At 44.7% G+C, this 21951-nt stretch overlaps 2 protein-coding genes across 2 annotated transcripts in view; both read right to left on the reverse strand.

The window, feature by feature from the left end:
* The window catches only part of LOC311140040 (stabilin-2-like), a gene marked incomplete at both ends in the record, with an annotated part of 35162 nt that extends 29813 nt beyond the window's left edge, over window positions 1–5349 (reverse strand). The window contains 8 exons of the mRNA XM_084175009.1: window positions 77–275; window positions 400–522; window positions 718–813; window positions 976–1042; window positions 2111–2196; window positions 3643–3761; window positions 4028–4155; window positions 5263–5349. Coding sequence (XP_084031135.1) covers window positions 77–275; window positions 400–522; window positions 718–813; window positions 976–1042; window positions 2111–2196; window positions 3643–3761; window positions 4028–4155; window positions 5263–5349 — 905 coding nt within the window. The remainder of the gene's footprint in view (window positions 1–76; window positions 276–399; window positions 523–717; window positions 814–975; window positions 1043–2110; window positions 2197–3642; window positions 3762–4027; window positions 4156–5262) is intronic.
* Window positions 5350–13104: 7755 nt separating this feature from the next.
* On the reverse strand, window positions 13105–21500 carry LOC311139852 (protein Wnt-16-like; the record flags this gene model as incomplete). The annotated part of the gene is made up of 4 exons (XM_084174829.1): window positions 13105–13569; window positions 18671–18960; window positions 21034–21260; window positions 21406–21500. The coding sequence occupies 4 exons, from the start codon at window positions 21498–21500 to the stop codon at window positions 13105–13107; spliced, it is 1077 nt and encodes a 358-aa protein (XP_084030955.1).
* Between the last annotated feature and the right edge of the window lie 451 nt (window positions 21501–21951).

The raw sequence follows: 21951 nt of genomic DNA on the forward strand, positions 1-21951 counted from the left end.
ATTTAATGTGTGGGTTAGAAAAAGGTTGGGGGAAAAGCACACATGCACGCACACACACACACACACACACACACACACCTTCCCTGGCCCATCGTACACGCAGCGAGCAGTGTCATCAGAGCAGCCCCCCAGGTGTGTTTGACAGGGGTCTATGGGAACACACACGTGCCCGTCCCCGCTGTAGCCCTGGGCACAGGTACACGAGTGCTTGTTGGGCCCCACGTGGGCACAGGTGGCATGGCTGTGGCACACCTGCTGCAGGCACGGGTTTATGGCTGTGAGAGGAGACACATCATCTTATAAACTATTACATAACTCACTTAGTACCAGGCCGTTAGTAGCTGGAAGGCAATAAGGCCCCATTACAGAGAATAGGAACACAGCAATGCTGTCACTCACATATGCATTGATCTCCAGAGGTTTGGTAGCCAGGTAGACATTGACAGCGTAGTGACCCATCAAGTGCGCCCTGCATACAGCGAGTGTTCTGTGGACAAAGCAGAGAAGAGCACTCCGGCAGCTCTGAGAGATGACAGAGATGACAGATCCACGTGCTGTTATTAGGGTGTGAGCAAGTTATCATTGGATGAATACACACAGGCAGGCTATAGATCAGGGAGTTAATGCTGCAGCACACGACAAGTATAATGCATTATGATACAGTTCTAACACATTGTAAGACCTGTCACAAGCATGCAAGACCACTGGTTCTCTTACCCAGATCACAATTTGGCCCTTTATACCCAGAGAAGCAGGTGCATATCCCATCACCGTGGATACCAGCATTACACAGGCCATGTACACAAGTGCAGGCTGATGGACCGGGGAGTGGAGAATGATGGGATGAACAGAGAGAGAAATAGGTTGATATTGCAAATGGCACCAAAATGGACGGTATCTCTAGGTGCATGGGGCAGTCACAAAATGGGGTAGATAAAGAATCTTAATCTTAAGGAAAGGGACCGAGTTGGTTACCAGAACTACAGGTTGAGCCGTAAAGATTATCTGCACAGTCTTCACACGCAGTTCCCACGAAGCCAGGCTGAGGAAGACAAACACAGTGATGGACCATTCTGTGTTTGTGTGTGTGTGCATGTATGTATGTATGTACAGTGAGGGAAAAATGTATTTGATCCCCTGCTGATTTTGTACGTTTGCCACTGACAAAGTTTATTTGAACAGTGAGAGACAGAATAACAACAACAAAATCCAGAAAAACGCATGTCAAAAATGTTGTAAATTGATTTGCATTTTAATGAGGGAAATAAGCATTTGACCCCCTCTCAATCAGAAAGATTTCTGGCTCCCAGGTGTCTTTTATACAGGTAACGAGCTGAGATTAGGAGCACACTCTTAAAGGGAGTGCTCCTAATCTCAGCTTGTTACCTGTATAAAAGACACCTGTCCACAGAAGCAATCAATCAATTAGATTCCAAACTCTCCACCTTGGCCAAGACCAAAGAGCTCTCCAAGGATGTAAGGGACAAGATTGTAGACCTACACAAGGCTGGAATGGGCCATCGCCAAGCAGCTTGGTGAGAAGGTGACAACAGTTGGTGCGATTATTCGCAAATGGAAGAAACACAAAAGAACTGTCAATCTCCCTCGGCCTGGAGCTCCATGCAAGATCTCACCTCGTGGAGTTGCAATGATCATGAGAACGGTGAGGATTCAGCCCAGAACTACATGGGAGGATCTTGTCAATGATCTCAAGGCAGCTGGGACCATAGTCACCAAGAAAACAATTGGTAACACACTACGCTGTGAAGGACTGAAATCCTGCAGCGCCCGCAAGGTCCCCCTGCTCAAGAAAGCGTGTGTGTGTGTGTGTGTGTGTGTGTGTGTGTGTGTGTGTGTGTGTGTGTGTGTGTGTGTGTGTGTGTGTGTGTGTGTGTGTGTGTGTGTGTGTGTGTGTGTGTGTGTGTGCGCGTGCGTGTGTGCGTGTGTGTATGTATGTATGTGTGTGTGTGCGCGCGTGTGTGTGTGTGTGTGTGTGTGTGTGTGTGTGTGTGTGTGTGTGTGTGTGTGTGTGTGTGCGTGCGTGCGTGTGTGTGTGCACATGTGTGTTTACTTGCATATATGTGTGTGTCTCTGCATCATCATCCAGTACCTTACAGCTGCAGGTCCCGTTGCCACCCATGCCTTCAGAACACACTCCATTATTACTGCAGGGTCTCACTGCGTCCTCTGGGCACTCTGTGACAGGAAGACAGTACCATTCGCATTAGTCTCATATCAACAGAAAGATGGACAACCAATCTCAATGAAACAGTGATTGAAAACTGAATGGGCTTCAGTAATGTATTGTTCCAATGTGCTCCAGGAGAGCACGTGACTTGACAATAGCCTGGATGTAATGCTATGACAGCTGTGTCTCCAGGGATCTGAGTAAGCAGACGTGTTACACTTCAAATAAAGACCCCATCACATCTTCATCCCATCTCCACTTCCTCTCCTCCTCTCTTCATTCTCTCTCCTTCTCTTTCCTTCTCACTCTCTCCTGTGTGCCTCTCTTATCAGAATGACCCAACATCACTCATCGCCTTCCTTCCCTCAAGATACACACACACACACAATGTACACACAAGCATGCACAGGGGGTTGCCAAGGGTCTCCTTACAATCAGCAGACTCTAGGAGAGCAGTTGTTCTCGTCAACAGATTCTCACTGACTCACCATTTCTGAGCAGTTGTCACTCAATTGTAATAATATCATTCAATGTTTCCCCAATGTTTACTTTAATGAATGATAACCTTCTAATGTGGGTATTTTGTACCTAAAAGGTAACATTGTTGCACAACAAGTGGTGAGAGTAATTCAGTCGACATACAGGGAGAGAGAGAGAGAGAGAGAGAGAGAGAGAGAGAGAGAGAGAGAGAGAGAGAGAGAGAGAGAGAGAGAGAGAGAGAGAGAGAGAGAGAGAGAGAGAGGGAGGGGGGATAAGAGGGGTCTATGACAGGAACGAAAGAGATAGAGAGAGGAAGCCTGGACTCAGTGCTCTCCGGGTGTCAGCACATTCCTGGAAGACAGGGGCCCACTGACGATGAGCCATCATTGGGAGGAAGGAAGTGTGCGAGTCCCCTGCTCCGAAAGGCCTAACCTGCATCCTGCACCCACTACAGACACTTGGCTCACAATGTGGGTCGTCCTGGCCTGCCTGTGCGCACAGGACACCTCTGACACACTTTCCTACTTTGGACGGCTTTGTGTTCTGTGCATTTGTTCCCCTGTAGCTATTTATTTCAGAAACAGGACACTTTCTTTCCACTCTTCCTCTCTTAGGAGGGATGCGAGCGCTTTCCTTCTGTTTTTTTTGTCACACAGCACTCAGCACTGGGATTCATTGGCTGTCGCAGCCAAGTACACTCTTCCTATCAAAACATTCCCGCAGAGTCCCAACAGAACCACCAAAACATGAGCAATACGAGAACCCTCTGAAGAGTTTCAACTCAATGTTTCAAAGCAAGCCTTTGAAAAGGGAGCATCTGGGGTTAAATAGGGATTTCAGAAATGATGTTACCACCCCCAAAATAGTTTGCCTTTTCATCTTTTGTTGCTTCCCTCATCAATGCGGCTTGGTGACTCATTGATGAGCAGCAGTGAGTGATTACAGTATTGGATGCATTGTGTTGTTTTACTCACCGATGCAGTCTGGTCCCCAGTACCCTGGACAGCACCGGGGCTCATCTACCTGCTTGTAACACTCATGAGAACAGCCCTTGATAGACAGCACCAGACTGGCCATGGGACTCACACGGTACCTACAGAGAGAGAGATTACATATTACTGGGAGATACCTGGTGTAGGATATAGTACTACAGTAGTCACAATGCTCTGTACAACATCTGGTTTTGTCATATGTTGAGCAGAGACATGATATATTACTTAGATATCTCCTTTGTCTATTCCATTTCTCCCTCTTCTGTCCCCTTCTCCCCCCATATTCCACTTCACCTCTCCCCTATCCCTCTTCCACCCTCCTTTCCTCCCCTTCATCTCCCCACCCCTTACCCTCTTGCCCACTCACTTGCAGTCCGGGTTGCCCTTCCCGGGGATCTTCTTGTTGTAGCCTGCTGGACAGCCCACGTTGAAACTGATGCTACAGGAGTGGCACTCTGTCTTGGTCATCACCAGGGTTGTCCTGTCACACCGGTTCTGCTGTGGTGGAGGGAGAAGAGCGGTTATTGTAAGACACACCCACACAGACCTCGTGCTGTGTGTCGTTGTGGACTGAGGAACACACAAATAACCACACACAACAGTGTACTGAAACACTTTTCTTATCTCGGTTAACTTCCCACTGTGTGTTATAAGTCATAAACTCACATAACGGTTCCTGATTTACCTGATGAATGTACCAGGGCCGCATCCCCATGTTCACAACTGAATGTTGAAGCTAATGCCCTACAGAGCCCTCACCGATCCTCTTATCCACTCATATCAATGGAATTTTCCACAGTTCTTAAAACAGTTGAGAGAGGTCAGACTATTATTTCCTGCCTGCCTTTCATCATACTAGAATAACATAACTATGGAATAAACCACCACGATATAACCCAACACCCAAGCCCCCTACAGAGAAAACTGTTTGTGCATGATGAATAGCTTGGTCTTTGGCAGTAGTGTACTCCTGGGTACACACAGTGTGTTGGCATCATCAAAGCTTATTTTAGAGTATTTGTTTACTTTGACCAGAGTTGCACAGACGTTGGGTAAACAGGAAGATATTGTTTAACGACTTCTGCTGGGACCGGCATCATCTGATCTGATCTACCCAGCATGCAACAGTACCCGGGCGCTACTCAGAGAAACCACAAAGCTCAGACATGACACGCACATTAATGCTAGTTATGTTTCAAAACCACATAGAGCCAACCCCTGAAACACAGCACAAAGTCATAATACAATATACCATCCAAAATCCCCAAACCACACAACAACACTTTAACATTTCCAAAACAGTCAGCAACAAAACAAGTCCAAACAAGTCAAGCTGAAGTGTTAGATACTACTGCTGAATTGTTAGATACTACTGCACTGTTGGAGCTAGGAACACAAGCATTTCGCTACACCCACAATAACATTGGCTAAATATGTGTATGTGACCAATACAATTTGATTGGATTTGTATTGTGTGTCCAATGCCCACAGCTCCCTGACCACTCGTGGCAGTGCTTCCATAGTTCTAGCTACCAATGAGAGTGTGACGGTGTGTCCGAATGGCGAATGTACTCACGTGTGTGCGGTAAATGTGGGACTCACCTTGGCGGCAGCAGCAGTGGAGGTAGTGTAGTGGTCTAACCTCAGAAGTAGCAACATGAGCAGCAGTGGTCCGGTCACAGGCTCCATACCTCTGGATCTCTCTCCTTCTCTCTCTCTCTCTCGCTCTCTCTCTTAGTATCACTTGCTGTGCCCCTGTTGCTCCCTCTCTCTACCTCTCTGACCCACTCCCTGTCACTTGGAGTCACTCTTTTTTGCTCTCTCTCTCCCTCCCTCTCTGAGGCTCGTCAGTGGACTGTGACCACTCACTTAGCCCATCTGACTTTTCAACAACCCCACTCCTCTCTCCCCCTCCCCTCCCCTCAACTCCACTCTTTCCTGTGCCAATAGTACCAGAGAGGGTCACCTGCATTCATACACTCCACACGCGTGCACATATACAAATATGCATGGTCATACTGTCCATGCAAACACACACACACATAACACACGCGCTCGCGCTCACACGCGCATACGCACATACATACAGACGCACACACAGACGCACACACTGACACACACACAGGCACACACACACACAATCCCCCCCGGCACACACACACACACACAATCCCCCCCGGCACACACACACACAATCCCTTCATCCGTCTATACTCTAGCATCTGTCAGCAGTTGGAAGGGGGGGTTAGGTCTGGTCTTGTCTTCAAACAGTGGTGTTGGAGGGAAGGAGAATGGCAGGATATCCTGGACTGTAAATAAGATTCACCCTCTCCTGTCCCATCTGCACTCTTTCTGACAACATTCTGTCCCGTCATGACTTTCAGACCCAGCGTTTTCCAAGAAGAGGTCAGGATGACATGCTTTATGCTGAGTGGCATTACTGACCTAACACACACACACGTACATGCACGCACACAGTCATATAAGTGTTACCAAAGCAGTGCAATGCATTGTGAAAGGGTTGAGGATGTGGTTCATCCCTTGTTTACGCTGAAGCATCAACATACAGATGGAAACATACTACAAATACCAAAAACATGAATTAACTAACATACAGTGTTACAGTGTTGACTACTCATATAATCTAATCAACACCAATGGTGTTTAATCCCATTGATCATATCAGCTTCATTTGGCAAATGGCCCAAAGAGCAGGGATTACCATGTCTGTCACCTTCATCCCTCATCCAGCCTCTCCACAAAGTACGGAATCACGCTAATCATGCCGGAATATGACGGGATAATTTCATTTGCATAGAGGGGCCACTCAGGTGAGAGGGGAGAGGGAGATCCTCAGAATATCTTGAGGTGGGAGCTCAGAGGTTACGGTTGTGGTTGTGGTTGAGATAGACAGCAACAGCACAGCCCTGGCTGATCTACGCTTGGACTGGGGTTTGGGCCATGGCATACCATTGGCAGAGGGTGGCACAGCTTTGGCAGAGGGTACAGTGCCCATCATCTTGGCAGTGTTCACAGTCTTCCCTCGGGAGGGCTTCCTCATGTCTCCAACAACCTCCTGGTCACAGTCATGTTGATGAGGAACCCACACGTCCTGTTCATCCCCATGAACATCATCATCCTCTGGCTGGCCGTCTCTGACCTCCTAAGGCTCCACTGTTGCTACGGTGACCAACTACGGGTTCTGTCTCTTCCAAGTCTTTGCAGTCAGTTACATTGGTGAGTCGTTTTTGATGCTATTTGTATTGGCTGTCCGATTAGATCATTGTTTTAGGTTTGAATTGTTTTCAGGTTTGTTGACCACAACCAGTCACCTGTTAGTAACGAGTGTCCCTCAATTAAATGGAGCTAAAAAATAGATTGGTTGAGACATATGTTAAAGGGATGTACAACCGTTTTCTGGTTTTACATGTTTTGATAACATTTGATTACCTCCTTTAAACACCATAAGGTCTGGTATCTCTGTGGACACTCACCCTTCTGGTGCATGAGCAGTCATGTGCCCATGGCTGGCCTGCCTGCCCTTGGCCCTAGCCCCTCTACTGGGCTGGAGCTCCAATCTCCACTGTAACAGAGATACACTAAAGCTAGTGGACGCCAAACATAGTTTTAAAGTGCTACAGTATTATTACTTGACATATCTTGGACACCTGGGGCAACTACAGCTTCCTGGTAGGGCCCCGTGTAGCTCAGTTGGTAGAGCATGGCGCTTGCAATGCCAGGGTTGTGGGTTCGTTTCCCACGGGGGGCCAGTACGAAAATGTATGCACTCACTAACTGTAAGTCGCTCTGGATAAGAGTGTCTCCTAAATGACTAAAATGTAAATGTAAAATGGTACCCTGCATGGTCTTCTGCTTCCTACTTCCCTCTGTGGTTATAGTCTACTGCTACAGTAACGTACTCAGCACCATGTAGGGGGAGAGGTATGTACAGCATGCATTGACTGTACCTGTATGTGTTGTCTCAGCTGAACCATAGCGTGGAGCAGCAGGGCGGAAGATCCTAGCCATCATCGGGGCCTTTTTCCTCTGCTGGCTGGCCTACTTCTGCCTGGCCATAGTGGAGGTCTCAGCCCCACACCTCCTCATCCCTCCTCTCCTAGCCATACTGCCCACCTACCTGGCCAAGTCCAGTCCCATATACAACCCTGTCATCTACTTCCAGACCAACACAGGTAATGGACTGTATTTCCTTGTCAGGGGTTATAGGTTAGGGGTCAGGGTGTATTTTGAGGTGCAGTTACTCTCCCCACAAAGGGGCCATCCAAGTACAGTAAATAGTACATTTGGATAAGACTGGTAAAGCACTTTCATGGCAAATTCATGGTAATTATCCAAAGTAAGAATACTAGGCTTCAACTTCCACCAATTTTTCCTTTGTAGATCTTAGCTTCAATTCTGAAATGGCAGTTCACCACCACTTTTACCACAGTCCCATCACTCTCTTCTCTATCTCTATCTCTCTCCCTCACTCTCTCTCTCTCTCTCTGTCTGTCTCCTTCAATTCCGTGATTATGCTCTGTAGCTCCTGTCCTGTGGCCATTACGTCCCCAGTGTCTTTGCCGATACAGATGACACCAGTACAATGGTAATTGGCTACAGACGTTGTGGAGTCATTCTGCCAACACCAATACAGATGTAGGATCTTCATTTGAGCCAATTTGCTACAGCAGGAATAATCCTGCAGCAACAGGAAATGTGAATTATTATGTGGATTATAATTAACTTACATTTTTGTAAGGGTTGATACATCGTAAGGGAAAATCAAGTCTGAAATTACCAAGTGGAAGTTACAAACTTCAGAAGCCTTTTTAAATCTCAAATACACAACATGTTTTACATTTCCTGCATTGCAGGAAAGTTCTCCTGCAACAGGGTGATCAAATTAAGATCCTACATCTATACCTATCATCGTGGACAGAACCATTGTTCAATCTCCATTGGAACAGAGATACACTAAAGCTAGTGGAAGCCAAACATAGTTTTAAAGTGCTACAGTATTATTACTTGACATGCCTTGGACATCTGCTGTGCATATAAGCATATACAGACACTATTTTAATTAAATGTGATGGCAAACAAATGAAAAGCTTCCAGTCGTTTCAGGAAATGGTAAGCTTGTATGACCCTTAACCTCCTTCCAACCCCTTCAACCCATAACGTTTTATCCATGTATGTCATCTGGCTCTCAGCGCCTGTAAAGGTCAAGGCTAAAAAAGTATTTCTGAAGGCTCTAAGAAAACACTCTGTCCTTCTCCTTTGTCACCAGATTTGCTGAGATTACTTCCTGATTAGACATCCCAATAAGAGCATCTATCATTCCCAATGCAGGATTAGTGGTTTCTGGATTACATAGAAACGTTTTTAAAAAGAGGATTTCTTATTTGACTTAGTGGATTGTGGCTGGGAAATCTGGGTGCATGTTCATTAATTTTCTCTAGCAGGTTTGTCTATGTTGTCTACATTATCATGCAATGCCTGCATTTGAACTCAAGAGGACAGCAGAGAGTACAGAAAGAGAGCAGTGCTGCAAGGACCTGTTGAAATGGTTGGCTATAAATGCACTGCTCATCAGTGGAGGCTGGTGAAAGGAGCTATAGGAGGACAGGCTCATTGAAATGGCTGGAATGGAATTAATGGAATGGTATCTAACACATCAAACATATGGAAACCACATGTTTGACTCCATTCCATGTATTCCATTCCAGCCATTTCAATTAGCCCATCCTCCTATAGCTCCTCCCACCAGCCTCCACTGCTGCTCATATTATAATAAGAAAGATAGTGAGTGAGATCGATCTGGAAGAAATACAGAGAAGGAGTGGAAAGAGAGAGAGAGAGAGAGAGAGAGAGAGAGAGAGAGAGAGAGAGAGAGAGAGAGAGAGAGAGAGAGAAATAAAGTCAAATAGGGGATACCACTCATTAGGCAGAAAGAGGAATCAAGTCGAAAGTCGAGGAGAGGGAAGAGTGAGTGTTGTGTTGAGAATCTTAAGTGTGGTGATGTATGCTCTGGATGCCTGCCTTAGGGTTAGAGGGCACTGGCACCAAGAATGCTCCGTCCAGCCAAACTCCTAAGGGTTGAACCCATGCCGACTGGCAGGGGTTGCGATGGACAGCCCTGTGAGATTCCGGACACATGAGAACACACAGTCAAGGAAAGACACAGTCTGAAAAGAACATAAAACTTGGCTCAGTCTACTATGTTTTTATGCTTGGATGCACAAGTACTGCCCATGGAAAACATGAAAAAATATATATCAAATCCAAACAGAGACAAAACATGACTTATGGTCCACTAATGAATGCGTCCAACTCTGTGGGCATGGATGGAGCACATCAGCTTCAAACAAAAGTCAGTGTCACTGGGTTTTCACTGGGTCCCAATGTGTTCTATTAAGCAGATATTACTATGCTGACGGGGCTCTCATAGCGCCTTTGACGCAAATCCTCACCCCCTCTGTGATTGGCTAAGAAATAACACTGAGAAAAACTAGTCTGGGGTTGACTGACTGGAATAGGCATTGTTTTCAGCTGTGGATCTACTGTTGAATCAACCCAGAACAGTATCCATCCATATTCACACTGTTTTTCATTCTATCATATATATAAACGGACCCTCAAGGCCACAATGTGTAGTGGATTAGACTGTGTAGTGGATTAGACTGGCAGTCTGTTTCTCTGAATGTGTTTACATGGGTTCTAGATTATGTGGCAAAGCCCTCCATCTTAGAAACATTGGGTGTATTCATTACAGAAACCGTTTAGAGTTTCTATCGGACATATTCAGGTAGGTCCATCCCTGTTTCGTTCCGTTTGCTTACATTTAAAAAACGTTTTGCAACAGAATTGGCGTAATGAATACACCCCTGGTCTTCATCTGTTTGGTGAGAGTGACATTTTACAAGGCCCAGTTAGTGTTTCCCTCTGTCCTGTTAAAATAAACTCACCAGAAGTCAAACATGTGCTAGGTTCCTCCTCCTCATGTGTCAAACTACAGTCGGCCACAGGCTTCAAGGGAGACTACAGATTAATCAAAATAAATTATCCATGAATAGTCTGGATTAATTTAAAGTGTTTATTTTAAAAGTTGGAGAGGGGGGAAAATATATTTATTGAGTTAAGCGTAAGAGGTAAAGATTTATTTTGGTCTTGTGGACAGAGAATGAGAGGAGCATGGCCAAGATATGAGAAAGGAATGAGTGTTGACCTACACTATGAATATTTTGTCATTTTGACTGAGGCATAGACATACAAGGAGACGATTCAGACTGAGAAGTTCAGATACAGATTAGATCAATGAAAAATACTTTCAAATGAGCCAAATAACTTTAATACAGGATATAATGGTCCCTCATGTGGGCCCATGTGGCTCAGTTGGTAGAGCATGGTGCTTTCAATGCCAGGGATGTGGGTTCAATTCCCATGGGGGACCAGTACAAAAATGTATGCACACACTACTGTACGTTTCTCTGGATAAGAGCGTCTGCTAAAATGTAATTATGTCCTTAGTATCTCACTTTATGGACTAATTTAACTGAAAAGGGACGGCCAGAAATAAGACATAAGTAATCCTCCATTTATTTTGTGAATTCTCGGAATGTAACTGGAGCACCTGATTCCTGAAAGCAGTCCTCTGAAAACAAAAACCCGAATGAAAATCCTTGTCGTCAACCGCTCTCCTCTCCTCCGACTCTTCCCACCTTCTTTAGGCCTGGGTTTCCCCCTATCCTCTCACCAATAAGTCATAGTGCTGGAAGCTTAAGGGAAATTGAAGGGTCAGTATCGTTAGCCTTTTAAAGGCTCTTTAAGAGAAAGCACTCGCGGTATTTAGCATAGCATCGCCACTTCTCACATAGCACAGCCTCTCATTCAGGAGAGAGAGAGAGAGAGAGAGAGAGAGAGAGAGAGAGAGAGAGAGAGAGAGAGAGAGAGAGAGAGAGAGAGAGAGAGAAGAGAGAATGAGAGAATGAAAGCAAGAGCGAGAGAGGTGGACAGAGGTAAAGGAATAGAGAGACTGAAAATGGAAAGAGAGTGAGAGAGGAAAAGAAAGGAGAGAGGAAGAGACGGAAGAGGTTTAAATTCTTAGAGACAGCAAGAGGAATGCTCAGAAACCAACTCAAGTATCTCCACAGTCCTGCTGCCAGTGGGTCTACTGAGAACAAACTGCTCCATTCCATTGATGCATTCCTTCATTTATAGCTGGTTTTGGATCCAACAAGACACACACAAACATAGGAAAGAGAAAAAGTGGATTGGACAGGAAAAGAACAACAAAGGAGCTTAGTAATACAATGATGACAAACAGAAAACCATCTTTGACAAACACAAACTGTATGTCTGAGAGCATTGGATGGGCTTGAATCTTAAGCCACTCTCATCGTGTGATACAGCATAATTTAATATTTACAAAATGTAAACAATTTACAAAAATACTACGTAATTTGACATATTATCAATTAAAGCACCTGTAGCTTTACTCTGCTCTGAATTTTGCAATCTGAATAGTAAAAATATATTTTAGGTTTCAAGAAATCTTTCCAAAATGTCTCAAATAAAAATGTCATGGTACCATATATTTTTTTAAAATCATTAACAGTTTATTCCAAAAATACAAAGCATTTGAATGATTATTTCAAGACTTATTTCTATGCATTGATACTGCTTCTCTCGACCTTTCCAACAAGAATAAGCCTAATCTATCCACCATCAATCACCATAAAGCCATGGGTGGAAGCAGGATCTGTCCTTACTCCCTAGCCTGTAACAGAGTCATAGAAATTATACAAAAGATGGCAACCTCTGACGGTTGCCCAATCCCTGTACTGTCTATGGCTCTAGCCTGCTGTTGTCTATATGAGACTTCGTTCTGATCTGGAAATGTACTGACACTGTTTGTTTCCTGCATCTACTCTACAGTCCTCTAAAGCTGTTGCTGCCCTGCAGGACTGAGTCGTCGTCCCTTTGTTCTCCTCTTAGACAACATTCACTGAGTCCATTTGATGACTTGAAGAGTGACGTTTTAACTTTCATCAAAGTTCAGTTTGTTTTTATCATTGAGTCCGAGTTTTGAGGCTCATTTATCCTCCTCTGAGTAAATTGTGGAGATGTCCATGTTTGGTAATCAGAGTATGTGGATGCTCAAGCCTCAAACACTGTGGAACTCCTGTCCCATTGGATAGCCTCCTACAAGGCTAAGCCAATCAAAATCAACTATTTTCCACTGTCTTTGTCCACCTCTGATGGTGCGGTGTATAAATACTGTCTTCCTGAGGGTTGAGATGGAGGGTTGTTGATGCTGCGTCCCCTTTGTCCATGGGAGAGAGGAATGATGGGGGGAGTCTTTTAGTCTCTCATTGGGGATGGTGTGTGTGTGTGTGTGTGTGTGTGTGAGTGTGTGTGTGTGTGTCATCACCTGCCTCCCTCTCCCTATTTACAGGTGTGCATGTCGTTCATGCTCTCACACTTCTGACACCTCACATAACAACACCACACAAACTTACACTCGCACCTCTCTACGTGGCGAACCACGTGTGTATTATACCCTCGACCGCAGCAGAGCAGGTTACACCCGTCGGAGCCGGCCGAGGTGCGGTTACACCGGCGCCCTCTAGTGCCCGCCACGTCCCAGCGCCGGTCCTCCAGACAGTAGTTAGGAGACTTGTTGAGGAAGATAAGTTCTTCCTTCCCGATGGGCACGCGACGCTGGTCCTTCTCCTTCCTCCTCACCTTCCTATTGGAGCGGTCCAGCACCTGCACACTTCCCTCATAGCGCTCCTTCAGGAAGTTGCCCACGCGCTCGAACGACGCCATGGTGCGCCAGCATGTCTTGACGGCGCACGAGCCCGACACGCCGTGGCAACGGCAGTCGGTGGCCATCGTCTTGGCGACAGCCTGAAAAGGGGAAAGATGGGGAAGATGGAGTTAGGAATTACAACAGAACAAACACTGTAATGTTACGACAGACTAGCTACCAGAACTCTGTTTGATAGAGACTGCCTTTTGTTCACACAAACGCTGTGGGAACGTTTTGATCAAAATCATTATCTATTGTTCTGAATGCTGGATCGTGGACTGTAACTGGGACTGTAACATGAGTCCTGAGGTTTGTGCATTCTACTTCTAACTCTGACAGAATAGACTCCCTGGAACAAAAGTTACACTGTCCTTCACAGTTTAAACTGAGAGATAGAGGATACATTTTCTATGACCACAAACCCCAGGGCTCTACAGTGGTCTTTGGATGACTCCAGAAGAACCCACCACTTTCACCCCTTTTCCACCTCTTCTCCCACCCCCTCTTCCCTGTCGGTTCAGTTTAGTTGGAAAGCTGTGTGTGTGTGTGTGTGTGTGTGTGTGTGTGTGTGTGTGTGTGTGTGTGTGTGTGTGTGTGTGTGTGTGTGTGTGTGTGTGTGTGTGTGTGTGTGTGTGTGTGTGTGTGTGTGTGTGTGTGTGTGTCTGTCTTTGTGTGTATGAGTATGCACAAGAAAGAGTGTGTGTTACAGTAAACAGATACACTGCTGCCATTGTATCCACATCCCTCTCCAGTGGTGAAGCCCTCTCCTCTTGACAGTGGCTAGTTGATCAGAGAGGAACACAGTAAGTGTGTAACGTGCATGCCCCGCCCACCTGAGGATCTGTCTTTTTCAACCATCTATTTCCTATGTTTGAGGGATGCAAAATCCACTTGTCACTTAAATCTTGCTGGATTGATTGCTTTCATTTTACTCCTGCGACTCCTTCATATTCTTGGTTGTGCCTGACGTTTTTTTTCCGTTAGCGTTACAACCGCGGAAATGTTTGTAATGACCTGTCAAACACACCCGGCTCAATGGAATACATTGTTTTACCGTTGACTTATTTATAAGAACACTAAAGCTTCGTCTGGGATTTAACGCATTGTCTCAACACGTACATCACAAGAAAGACGAGAAAGATAACTTTATTTTGATGGGTGTTCATTTTTTGTGGAATTAAAAAAGTTATCATTTAATACAGTTGAAATGTTTACAAAGTAGATGCCGTGAAATGAAAGAAACTCCCAAATATGAACACTGGGATGATAGTGATATGTCTGATCTCGCAGTCGCAAACAATGTCAAGTACGTTTAGATAGGTGTAATGTAGAGCCAATTTGTTGACTTTTTTATCCGAGGGTATCCTACACACGTTGAATTATGCAAGAGAATGTAACAACCACCGTAATTAATGAGGCAGTCTAGACAGCGCAGGGTTAGACAGAGAAAGTGTTGGGTAGTTGCAGCCCTCTTCCACCCCCTTATGTTAATTTATTCATATATACAGCCTGTGTATTTATGCAAATGAGGCACCTATAATTTTATTTATTTTAACACTAAATACAGTGGGGAGAACAAGTATTTGACACACTGCCGATTTTGCAGGTTTTCCTACTTACAAAGCATGTAGAGGTCTGCACTTTTGATCATAGGTACACTTCAACTGTGAGAGACGGAATCTAAAACAAAAATCCAGAAAATCACATTGTATGATTTTTAAGTAATTAATTTGCATTTTATTGCATGACATAAGTATTTGATCACCTACCAACCAGTAAGAATTCCGTCTCTCACAGACCTGTTAGTTTTTCTTTAAGAAGCCCTCCTGTTCTCCACTCATTACCTGTATTAACTGCACCTGTTTGAACTCGTTACCTGTATAAAAGACACCTGTCCACACACACAATCAAACAGACTCCAACCTCTCCACAAAGGCCAAGACCAGAGAGCTGTGTAAGGACATCAGGGATAAAATTGTAGACCTGCACAAGGCTGGGATGGGCTACAGGACAATAGGCAAGCAGCTTGGTGAGAAGGCAACAACTGTTGGCGCAATTATTAGAAAATGGAAGAAGTTCAAGATGACGGTCAATCACCCTCGGTCTGGGGCTCCATGCAAGATCTCACCTCGTGGGGCATCAATGATCATGAGGAAGGTGAGGGATCAGCCCAGAACTACACAGCAGGACCTGGTCAATGACCTGAAGAGAGCTGGGACCACAGTCTCAAAGACAACCATTAGTAACACACTACGATTAATGGATTAAAATCCTGCAGCCCATGCAAGGTCCCCCTGCTCAAGCCAGCGCATGTCCAGGCCCGTCTGAAGTTTGCCAATGACCATCTGGATGATCCAGAGGAGGAATGGGAGAAGGTCATGTGGTCTGATGAGATGAAAATATAGCTTTTTGGTCTAAACTCCACTCGCCGTGTTTGGAGGAAGAAGAAGGATGAGTACAACCCGAAGAACACCATCCAAACCATGAAGCATGGCGGTGGAAACACCATTCTTTGGGGATGCTTTTCTGCAAAGGGGACAGGACGACTGCACCGTATTGAGGGGAGGACGGATGGGGCCATGTATCGCGAGATCTTGGCCAACAACCTCCTTCCCTCAGTAAGAGCATTGAAGATGGGTCGTGGCTGGGTCTTCCAGCATGACAACGACCCGAAACACACAGCCAGGGCAACTAAGGAGTGGCTCCGTAAGAAGCATCTCAAGGTCCTGGAGTGGCCTAGCCAGTCTCCAGGCCTGAACCCAATAGAACATCTTTGGAGGGAGCTGAAAGTCCATATTGCCCAGCGACAGCCCCGAAACCTGAAGGATCTGGAGAAGGTCTGTATGGAGGAGTGGGCCAAAATCCCTGCTGCAGTGTGTGCAAACCTGGTCAAGACCTACAGGAAACATATGATCTCTGTAATTGCAAACAAAGGTTTCTATACCAAATATTAAGTTCTGCTTTTCTGATGTATCAAATACTTATGTCATGCAATAAAATGCAAATTAATTACTTAAAAATCATACAATGTGATTTTCTGGATTTTTGTTTTAGATTCCGTCTCTCACAGTTGAAGTGTACCTATGATAAAAATTACAGACCTCTACATGCTTTGTAAGTAGGAAAACCTGCAAAATCGGCAGTGTATCAAATACTTGTTCTCCCCACTGTATATATTTAAAAAAGAATACCTGATACAATAACAAAATGTATACAGTGCCTTCAGAAACTATTCACACCCCTTGACTTCTTCCACATTTTGTTGTGTTACAGCCTGAATTTAAAATGGATTAAATACCCTATAATTTTACAAATTAATAGAAAATGAAAAGCTGAAATGTCTTGAGTCAATAAGTATTCAACCTCTGTTATGCAAGCCTAAATAACTTTGGGAGTAAAAATGTCAGATAATAAGTTGCATTGACAATAATGGTGTTCAACATGATTTTTGAATGACTGCCCCATCTCTGTACCCCACACATACAATTATCTGCAAGGTCCCTCAATCAAGCAGTGAATTTCAAGCACAGATTCAATGACAAAGACAAGGGATGTTTTCCAATGCCTTGCAAAGAAGGGCACCTATTGGTAGATAAAAATATATATAATTAAAATCACATTGAATATCCCTTTGAGCATGGTGAAGTTATGAATTACACTTTGGATGGTATATCAATACGCCCAGTCACTACAAAGATACAGGCATCTTCCTAACTCAGTTGACGGAGAGGAAGGAAAACACACAGGGATTTCACCATGAGGCCAATGGTGATTTTAAACCAGTTACAGAGTTAAATGGCTGTGATAGGAGAAAACTGAGGATGGATCAACAACATTGTAGTTACTCCACAATACTAACCTAATTGACAGAGTGAAAAGAAGGAAGCCTGTACAGACTAGAAATACTCCAAAACATGCATCCTGTTTGCAATAAGGCACTAATGTGGCAAAGAAATTAACTTTTTGTCTGAAATAACAAAGCATTATGTTTGGGACAAATCCAACACAACACATCACTGAGTACCACTCTTCACATTTTCAAGCATGGTGGTGGCTGCATCATGTTATGAGTATGCTTTTCATCAGCAAGGACTAGGCAGTTTTTTAGGATAAAAAGAAAAGGAATAGAGCTAAGCACAGGCAAGGTCCTAGAGGAAAACCTGGTTCAGTTTGCTTTCCAACAGACACTGGTAGACAAATCCACCTTTCAGCAGGACAATAACCTAAAACGCAAGGCCAAATATACACTGGAGTTACTTACCAAGACAACATTGAATGTTCCTGAGTGGCCTACACCTAAATCTCCAACCAAAATGTGCTATAATTAAATCAATATCCGATGGATTATACAATTTCAAAACGTTTGAAGTATCTTCATCCATTGTCCAACTGTTGCATTTATTAGAATTGGTTTTAAAACCTTTTAACAATTTTGATGACCGTTGCTACAATTTAGATGGCCTTGTGTCTGCTTGAATGGCTGTGAACATACATTAGTCGCGCTGTCACGCCTCACCCATTAACTCATATTAGAGAGGATGTCACACACTTTCTTCCCCCTCTCTCCTTCTGTCCTGTCTGAGCATCCCCCTCTCACACTGACCTTCTTGTTCTCCCTTCCCTCTATTCTGTTTCCTCCAATCTATCTGTTCCCGCTCTCTCTAACACACACACACACACACACACTTCCTAGAACATCTCCTGAGAGTATTTTTAACAGTGTGTGATAAATTCTATTAAACACTGGATGATCTGGTCCTCACTCCTCTCCAACCCCATATGGTGAACCAAACCCAGAACTATAATAGCTATGATTCCTTTCACGGTGCTAGATTAGTACTGTCATATCAGTCATTCGTTCAGACACAATGAACCCTACACCTGCTAGAGTCTTGACTACTAGAGTTATGGCTCCCATGAGCCCTATTCAGCTTTTACATACTCCCCAGAGTACCCTTAACAACTGTGTTCACAAAAAAAGACTGTCTCTCTCTAGCTCGGTTGTGTGTGTATGTGTTTTGTTCTGTGGTGTATTGTGTCTAATCTAACATCTGACTTCATTGTTGTGCTGTTTTTGTTCTGTACACTGTGTGTGTGTGTATGTATGTATGTGTGTGTGTGTGTTCTACATGCTCTGTGAGTGTTCTTCGTCCTCATTGAGTGTATGTGTGTGTTGGGTCTGTGTGTGTTGCGTCTCACCTGTCTCCCGGCTTCACTGTTGTGCTGGTTCATGGTGAGCAGTGTATCCTCTCTCCTGGCTGAGGACATATTCTTCACTGCGTTATCTATGAACTTCCTGCTGAACCAGGTACCGTACTGGATATGGTCTGAGCAGCCGCCCCAGTGCCACCCTTCGCTGGGCGAGCCTGTGCCCTGCAGGCTTGTGTCACAGCCGCACTCCGTCATGTTGCCCGCGCTGCAGGAGCGCGTCACTGCCTGGACCAGCCCCGCTGCCATCACCGCGTAGATAAACGCTGTCTCCTTGGTCCCTGTCAGTGTCAATGAAAAGAGGTTGTTAGAAGGGCAAAGGTACGCATGGATGATTGTGTAACAGTACCTCTAAAGCTTGCAATGGGTGGATTCTGAAAAGATCCCACTGTCACACCTTTCAGCCAGTAACACTTCAGCCAGAGGAAAATGGCACAATTATAGCCTTAGAACTTCTGTGTATCTCAGTAGCACAGGCCTAGATAGCCATATAACTTCCATCCACTGTAGTCGTATAATACATCTTAGCTCTGGAGGGATACAAGTGAGATGTGAGTTCAGCAGACACATAGCCCCATGGGAACTGTCCTGCCCTGTGTGAGGGGGGCGTTGGGTTGCACTTCACAGGTTAGCGGCCACAGTAGACCCTCAGTGAGGACAGACAAGCACTGGCTCACTACTATAACACGAGAGCGAAAGAGAGAGATAGAGAGAGAGAGACTTAGAACATGTTGGTATGATGATGAAAGTGTAGCATGGATCAAACTGGTATCACAGTTACTGGTAAGACCATCTGGAAAGCTGAACACTGGACAGACACATTAGATTATGTCCTGTAATGAACAAAGGCTGAAAAAAATTAAAGCCAAGTGAATGTGAAAGGGGGTAGCCTACTAATGTTTATATTTTATGGAATGTGCTTGTTAGACAAAACTCTAAAATATACAGAATCTTATGGATAGAACAGAAGCATAATGGCACCTGCCGACATCAAGCCTAACTATTCAGAGAGTGCAGGCTCTAAGAATGACATAGTGTTTAAAGATGCATAGTCTATCCACACTTTGCTGTCAATCAATCAAGGATAAAACAGAATATCAGAGGTCCAAGCCACAAGTTGATCCAAAACGTTTGTGCATAATTTATGTGTGGGTAAATGTAGAAAGAAAAACAGAATATCAGAGGTCCAAGCCACAAGTTGATCCAAAACGTTTGTGCATAATTTATGTGTGGGTAAATGGAACAACAAGAAATCACCATTTCAAATCTGAGTTTGGCACTTTGAAGGTTTGATCATTAAAACAAATGACAATTGCGGTTATTTAGGTTATCTGTGCTGCATTATATTATCAAACGTTATCAAAAAGGAAAATTAGCTGCGCCCTAACCCAATAAGAACATTGTCTCTGAGTCCGATTAGATCAAGTTCCCGCTTTTAGAATACGAAGAAAATACATCTGTGGTCAAAGAGCAGGGTATACATTTTTACAGTTGATTGTCCGAGTCCGGACATAGGCTAAATCTATGCATTACCATCCCATTGTATTGTGCAATAGGCCTAAACCAAAATGAACTATATGGTCCGTTTTTTCTCCGATTTTTTTCGTCTGGGTTGAGTGAAGAAAGTTGATAGATGGCATGTGACAGGGTGCAACAAGGATAGAGAGGAATTTGGAATAATGAGTTTCATGTGAAAATAAAATGTTGATAGCTAAACCATCTTGGGAATCTGCATGGAGACAGATTTCTAAATCTCTAAAACAAAGAAACTGTGTTCTTATGTTACATGAATCTCCTAATTAGCATAATCCCGTCTGGTTTAGGAGCGGAGCAGGGGATCTCTGTTCAAAGACAGCACTTGACCGTGGATAAGTGGCGTGTTGGAATGGTTAAACCGAAGCAGATGTGCGCACACGTTCTCTCTCTCTCGCCCCATTGGGGATACAGATGCTCGAGTCAGCAAATCAAATCACCTTCCCTCCCTGGCCAACATGAAACATTTTCATGACTCAAACCTAACCGACCACGAGTAAAGAGTTATGGAAAATGGAAGAAGTGCCTGTTTTTGGCGCACTATCAAACAGAAAGACAATTGAGGGACTGTTTTTATGCTGCAGTTGCCTAAAACGGTGAAATACTAAATTATGTGGGCACACATAATAAATATCGGAATATGGAATATAAATACTATAGTAGATAGTCCCAAAATATAGTCTCATTTTCCAAATTAAACCCAATCAAAAATAACATTATCAATAGGCCAGAAAAGTGCACACGAATTTATGCCAGCAGGGCACAAAGCACCCTATTGTTTTATGTCTATTAAAACGAGTATTTAAACCGCCTGTCTTTACCACTGGTTAGCTCGTAGCCGAACACAGAGAGCTTTTTGGTGGTCGAACAGTTCCACCGCTCGTGCTTGAACTGCGTCTGGCACTCGGCGATGCCGATGCGCGCGCCGTCCTTGATACTGGGCAGAAGATGGGGCTTTCTCTTGCACAGGTCCTTCTGCTTGTGCGTCAGCGGGAGATTGGCGCAGCCCAGCTTCTCCGCTACTCCCACGGACGTTATTCCCAACCACCTGAGACACAAGGTAAGCAGTGGAGACAATAAGTTACTTTCTAAACCACTTTCATCCCCAAACGTAATCGCATTCTATGCGTAAAGAAAAAGCTGCAATTTGACAAAAAAGCTAAGCTTAATCACAAGCAATGAAATATACTTACATCCAACTGGCTCGACAGCAGACAGGATACAGTGAAAACAGTAAGAGAAACAGAAAGCAGATCTGAGGTACTCCACAGCCGCTTCTTCTCTCCATGGCCACCTCATTTACAGAAGCCGACTGGCCTCCCGGGCACTGGGGAAGGGTATGTCCATGGAGCGCTGGATAGGTGCTGGGCTCTGTCTCATGCTAGCCCCGCAGCATAGGACCCTAACAGAAATAGTCCTCAATCGGTGGTTATCTCGAGCAATTCAGTAAAAAAAAAACATCCATGGGGAGAGAGAGAGGACGCGGTTGGAATGCTGATTCTAATCACGTGGCTCGGTGGCTGGTAGTAGCCTACAGTTGAATGGGTGATAAGATAAGTTCCCCACGGTGTTCCCCAAAACGCAGACAAACAGTTTTATCCTGGACTGGGAAAACCCACACAGAGCGTCTCTCAGTGGCGCGCTCCCAGGCTCCGATTGGCGCACCCGTGGATTCATATTCAGCAGACGCGCCTGTCCTACTTGCTAATTGGACGGGACGCGCAAAGAAAAAACGCGTG

Source organism: Coregonus lavaretus, assembly GCF_964263955.1.
Source record: "Coregonus lavaretus genome assembly, chromosome: 13".
Taxonomy (NCBI): domain Eukaryota; kingdom Metazoa; phylum Chordata; class Actinopteri; order Salmoniformes; family Salmonidae; genus Coregonus; species Coregonus lavaretus.